Source organism: Mustela nivalis (assembly GCF_964662115.1).
Source record: "Mustela nivalis genome assembly, chromosome: 9".
In the NCBI taxonomy this organism is placed as follows: domain Eukaryota; kingdom Metazoa; phylum Chordata; class Mammalia; order Carnivora; family Mustelidae; genus Mustela; species Mustela nivalis.
In genome coordinates, this window is record NC_139028.1 from 118,638,015 (window position 1) to 118,644,069 (window position 6,055).

The following is a 6,055-nucleotide window of genomic DNA, read 5'->3' on the forward strand; positions in this document are numbered from 1 at the left end:
GCTGGTTGTCCCAGATCCCCAGTCTCCAAGAAGGTGTTAGAGGCCCCTGGAAAGATTCCTTGGTAGGAACGGGCTGGGGCCTGGGAGAGACGTCTCTAGAAGGAAAAAGCTTGTTCTGACAGTACCATATCCTTTTTCTGCCTTTGGGGAGGTCTCTGGGGGTGTCTTCGTAGCCTATTCTGGAGGGGGCCCCAGGAATCACCACCCTCGCCCTGATGGGAACCCGCAGGTTCAGAGCCATCCGGCCAAGCTGCATGGCGTTAGCAAGTGCCTCCAAGGGGCAACCCAGACACCCTGGGTCCCCAAGGCCTTGTCAGGTCCCCAACACCCCAACTTTGTGCCCTCAGGGTAAACAGACTCCCCAGAGAGGGTCCCTGCAGGGGAGTAACCCCAGGAGACAGGTCTCCAAGGGAGGCCAGCCACATCCCTCCAGGCTCTGACCAGTGTCTCTTAACAGCACACTCAGTCCTTTGAAGCTTTGGTTTCTCCCTGTGAAGGGCCTCACTGGCCAGGAAGTGAGAACCTCTGTCTGAAGAGCTTGATGGGGCTGGCACATGGGGAAACTGAGGCCTCGGGGGGCAGGGCTTCCTGGTTCCAGAAAAAGGTGCTGGCTATGTCTCCGGGACCCCGTGTCCCCATCCTTCTCACCAGGCCCAGGCCCTAGGAGCGCAGAGCCCAAGCTCTCAGCCCAGCGTCTGGAACTCTCATCTTCCTGACCGAAGGCTCACCTGCCACTCCACACCCTCCCAGAGAAACTGAGGCAGAGGCAGGCTGGTGGGGTCTGCAGCGCCACCCTGTCTGCAGCCTGCCCCATTCTGTTCCCTGGGACCCTCCTGGCACTGCCCCCACGTGGCTCCAGCATTGTTTTCGGGGGAAGGCAGGTGGGGGACCTGGGAGGGGCCAGGCTGCAGGGCAGGATTTCCGGTTTCCTGAATCAGCAGGCCGGGGGCCTGTCATGTCCCCAAGTGTGGGGTGGTGTCTTCTCCCTGTCCCCCACCTAGGGAAGGAATGTGACAGGACCCAGATGGAAAGCAGGAGGAAGCCGGTGACGCCCGCCAGCCCCAGCACGAGAGGAGGCATCCGTCATCCGGGCTGAGCTCAGCCTCCCCCCCTCGCCGGGAAACTACCGGGCGCCAGAGACCCCTGACCTGGAAGGAGGAAGAGAGAGGCCCATCTGGGCATCCCTAGGCCTGGCCCAGCTCCGGCTGCCTTCTTCAGGTGTGGACCCTGGGCAGGGCCACCCTCAATGCATCGCCCTTCAGCCTGCCACCAAGGCAGGGTCCTGGTCCCAGGCTCCCTCCTTAGTGGCCTTTGACACTGCCTGCTGCCCCAGTGCTGTGCGTCCTGGCTCTACCAGGTGGTGCGTGCAAGGACCAGGGCAAGTGCGTGCAAGGACCGCCAGCATTCTGGCTGCGTGGGGAGATCTGACCTGTGGGGTGCCGGCCCTCCAGTGGCCTAGGCTCCCTCCCACCCGGGCTCTCTTAGCTGGACAGGAAGATGGAGCCCAAGTTGCTCATGGCCTTCAAGCTAGCTCAGGCCCCACTTCGGCTGCCACTCACCTGTAGCTCTGAGGGGACCTGTGTCCTCTCTCTTAAAGACCCTGAAGCCAGAGGGCAAGGCCATAAGAGTCTATAGGGACAAAGAGCCCGGAAAGGGACTCTGCACAGGGCGGCTCCACTGGTCGACCCTCCCCGCTCCTGCCTTTTAGCTCGGCACAGGGAGACGTGAGGAAGGCAGCGTGGCAGACTCACCGGGGACCAGGAGCCATGCCTTGCCCAAGGGTAGAGGGGGTCAGAAGCCCAACGGGGTAAGGAGACTACTGCTCACCCAACTGCTGCCCCCACCAGGGTCATTCAGGGTCATCCAGGGCCAGAGCAGCCCAATAAGCCTGGGGCGGGGGGCGGGGAAGGTTAGAACAGGGCTCCCAGGCAGGACGAGCCTTCCTGGGATAGAACCAGGGTTCCAGGACAGAACTAGGCTTCCCAGGGAGAAAACCAGGGTTCCCAGGCAGAACCAGGGTTCCCAGGACAGAACTAGGGTTCCCAGGACAGAACTAGGGTTCCAAGGACAGAAGAAGAGTTTCAGGACTGAACCAGGATTCCCAGGATAAAACCAGGTTTCCTGCGATGGAACCAGTGCTCCCAGGACAAACCAGGGTTCCCTTGGGGGCCCCCGACCTTGGGCAGTGCCGACAATAGGGAACCTAGGGCCGTCATCACCCAAGACAGATCAGGTGAGCCTCTGGAAAGCTGGAGAGGGGCCAGGACAGCCCGGTGGAGCCAGGAAGGATGCACCCAAGGTCTTCAGTGGTCTGGTCCCTGCCGGAACTGGGGGGTGGCAGAAGGGTCAGACCTCGGAGGGGAAGTGAGGTCGGCATGACCAGGGCAGGCCCGCAGCGGCGGCCCGGAGGATGGTTTGCTGGCCAGTGGTCAGTGGCTCCACACGTGGCGTCTAGTGGATTCGTGGGGAAAGAGCATGGTGGGCAAGGGTCTGGAGACCACCAGGGGAGGGCATCTTGCCATGCTAGGCAGCAGGCTGGGCTGTGGCAGGGGTGAGGCCTGTCGTCTGCTGAGGGGCAGTTCTTCTGCCGTGTTGACGCAGGGAGGACCCGGCACAGCACGGTCTGGCCATGGTGAAGTTTGGGGTGCACACGGGACCTCGCAGGGGTTGAGGTCCCAGGATTTGGACCTGTTAAATCCAGGATCCCTGGGACGTCCTGACAGCCCTCTCTCCGGGCACCGGTATGGAGGATCTGCCCTGCACTCTTCAGGGGCCTGGGTCCATCCCTCCCCACAGGGTGCGGTGCTCGGCCACACCTCAGCTCCTCCAGGGAGGCCCTGCAGGGCCATGTGACCCCCCCGTGGCCCTGGCCAGCCCCGTGGCCAACCCTACAGCCGGGCAGCCGGAGCAAGGAGAGAGCATCTCGTCCTGGCCTGCAGGTGACACAGAGGAAGGACCAACGCCCTGCCTGGGGCTCGCTGCTGGGGTCGCGCCAGTCCTGGGCCCCAGTGTGAGGTTCTGAGGGGGTGGCCCCATCCTGGGACAATCTGAGGGGAGACAGCCTATCCTGGAAGTCTGAAGGGGGTGCCCCGTCCTGGGACAGTCTGAAGGGGGTGCCCCGTCCTGGGACAGTCTGAAGGGGGTGCCCCGTCCTGGGGCATCTGAGTGGACCCCCTATTGCCCAGTTGGAGAGGTGCAGCGTGACCTGGCTGGGCAGGAGGGGTGATGTCCTGGCGCAGGCAGTGGGTGTGGGGCCTGGTGGCAGGTCTTGGCTGCCGTGCCCCAGCCCCAGCAGACCTGGCCCAGCCTTGGCTGTCCTGGGGGCTCCCGGGTGGGGGCTTCCCAGACCGCACATCCCCACCCTGGGTTCCAGGCCTTCTCATCACCCTGGACAGGAAAGTCCCCAGTTCTCTTAGTCACCTTGTGAAATGGGAACCCGCCTCACCCTGGGGCTCGGTTTCATTCTGACACCACATTGGGGGGGTCAACGTTTGCGGGGTCCCAGGCTCTGGGGGTGCAGCCAGCCGGAGCGCCTGGCCGAGGCCGCACAGGTGCAGCCCCGCCCCCTGCCTCCTGCCTGCCCAGGCCTGGGCTGGGGCCACACTGTCCTCCCTCTCCTCCGTCTGCGGGACAGCTGGGGGGGGCCAAGCCAAGGATGGGCCAAGGAGGGAGGCCGGGGACGCGGCCGGACACTCAAGCCGTGCCCTTCTATGGGCACACAGTGGCCGCAGGAGCACGAGGACAGTGCTGACGCAAGGGGCTGTTTCTGAGCGGGGCCCAGCTGTCCGCCAGTTGCCACAGGGTAGAAGAACACCAGGAGCCCCACGGCCCCAGCCCTGGCGACGGGTCCCCTGGCGATCTTCAAGGGGCCATGTGGCCTCACGGGGTCACTCGCCCTGACCCTGACCACTCTTTCCAGACGCTACTCAGCCTCGTACCGTGTCCCGGGGCGCCGGCCCACAAAGCCCCCAAACCAGGGCCCTGTGGGACAGAGCAAGGAGAAGGCAACCGTCCCTCATCCACGTGCACACATGTGCCCACACTCACACACACACGCGCTCACACGCGCTCACACGCGCTCACACGCGCTCACACACACGCTCACACACGTAGACTCACAGCACATGTTTCGATCGGCCCCTCCTTATGATCACAGGATCAGCCTCCAGCCACCAGCCTCCAGCCACTGGCCACCAGCAATGGGTCCTGGGGCTGTGGGGAACCCCGTGCGCTGGGGCTGCAGAGGCCAGGCCTGGGGACCCCGCCCTGCCCCGCCCAGCAGCCGCCCTGGGGCAGGTGACCGTGGCCCTGACGCTCCCGACTCCAGGCTTGTCCTCCTGGGCGTCTCGCCGCCTCTCCCTCCGGCCTGGGACGCCAGCTCCTTGCCTTCTGCTCGCCCCGGTGAGCAGCCCCCACCCACGGTCCTCCTGCGCACGGGGGCCTCTCTCCCCACTGGCAGCCATCCCCGGCCTGCTAGAACGCGGGTCAGTTGTGTCTAGAGCCGTCGGACCCCGCGGCCTGGCTCAGCGCGGATGCCCGGCCTCCAGCAGCCCCTGTCCCCGTTCCTGCTCGGGCTGGCGCCGATGGCTCCGCGGGCTCGCTGCCCGGTTCTGGCGGCCGTGGCGCAGTGGGTCTTTGGGCCAGCGCACGGCCTCTGCCGTGTCCCTCTCTCATCCGGTCTTCCACCTCAGAACAGGCCCTAGTGGCGCCCTTGGCCTCCTCCATCACCTCGAGGCAGAGGCGCAGCCTCGGGAGGGGCGCCCGGCCCGGCCTCGCGTGCTGCCCCCATCGGCGGGTCCTTCTGGCCCAGGCCCGTCCCTGCCACCACCCACGCCCCCGCCTCCCGCCCTCGGAGCTCGGGCTCGCTGACCGAGGCCCGTCCACTGCCAGGCTGCCCGGGCCGCATCTGAGTCCGTGCGTCAGGTGCCCTCTCTTCCTGCAGCCGGCCCCAGAGGCGTCCAGTCGCCATGCGGTGAGACGGGGTCCCAGGAAAGTTCCGTGCCGCCCCCCTCTGCTGCCCTGAGACCCCCACAGCCCTGTCCGGCACCAGGTCAAACGCTCCCACCCCCCACGTAAACGCAGAGACCTCTGTGTCTCGGAGCGGACCCTTACCCCGAGTCTTTCTCGGCCAGGAGCTCTTCCCGCTCCTCAGAGCCGGGGTGGCTGGGAGCCTCCGCCATCGGGCTGGCGTCGGGCCGATCCGGGCCGTGTGTCTGCGCTGTGGTTCTGGGTGCTTCCTCTGGCGGCCCCAGAACCCCTCCCCCAGCCGGTTTCACGTCCCCTTCCGGCTGCAGGTTGAGGTTTGAAGCACACTGGGGCTGGCGTTGGGGTGTTGTTTTTGAATCGGTTGATGCAAGAGGAGGAAAAAAGCGAGCCATCAGGAAGTGTTAGGCAAGTTGCAAGGGCAGGGGTGAGAGAGAGGGGGCCTGGGAAGGCAGAGGTGGGTGCAGGGTCCGCACGCCTGCCCGGGAGCCCCCCACGCTCCTCACGAATCCCCTGCAGGCCTGGCCTCAAAATCTCTTAGTGCTGGGCCTCCAGGGAGACCCTGTGGCCTCTGAACGCAGCTCTCCTGGGTGTTTGCTGAGCTGAGCACAGATGCACCTGCTTGAGGTTCTCAAGCCTCAAGGGCTCGTGTGGAGCCCCGCCGGCTCTTTCCACTTGCCACGCGGCCCTTCCCCCCGGCCCCCTGACCTCCAGACTCGGCGAGCTTGGAGCTGACCACGCCCGGTCAGCGTCACCAAGCTCTGGAGGCAGGGGGCTCAGGGGCTCCCCCGGGAGGCACTGGCTGGACAAGGGGATGGACTGAGGCCACGTCTACCTTTCACGGTCCTCGGCTGCTGGGGCTCACCAGACCAGCGTCTCAGAAACCAGGGAGGGGTGGCGGGTGACTGAGGGCCAGGACCCAGAATTGACCATGGAGGCGCCAGAGAATGCCCTGGCAAGCTGGGCTGACGCCCCCGGGCCTTGAGAGGGAAAGCAGGGAGTGCGGGGCCGTCTCGCTGCTCTGCCGTGGGCCTCGCCATCCAGCTGGACGGGACCTGCAGAGGTTCCCAAG

The 6,055-nt window shown here is 65.6% G+C and overlaps 1 protein-coding gene across 5 annotated transcripts in view; it reads right to left on the minus strand.

Moving 5' to 3' along the window:
- The window catches only part of LSP1 (lymphocyte specific protein 1), a 36,109-nt gene extending 30,614 nt beyond the window's left edge, over positions 1 to 5,495 (minus strand). For 4 of the 5 annotated variants that reach the window (XM_082749233.1, XM_082749231.1, XM_082749232.1 and 1 more), the window contains exon 1: positions 5,113 to 5,492. In XM_082749233.1, coding sequence (XP_082605359.1) covers positions 5,113 to 5,378 — 266 coding nt within the window. In that variant the 5' untranslated portion in view covers positions 5,379 to 5,492. Of the gene's footprint in view, positions 1 to 5,112 lie in introns of all 5 variants that reach the window. The other variant, XM_082749234.1, reaches the window with a different exon arrangement.
- Positions 5,496 to 6,055: the final 560 nt, after the last annotated feature.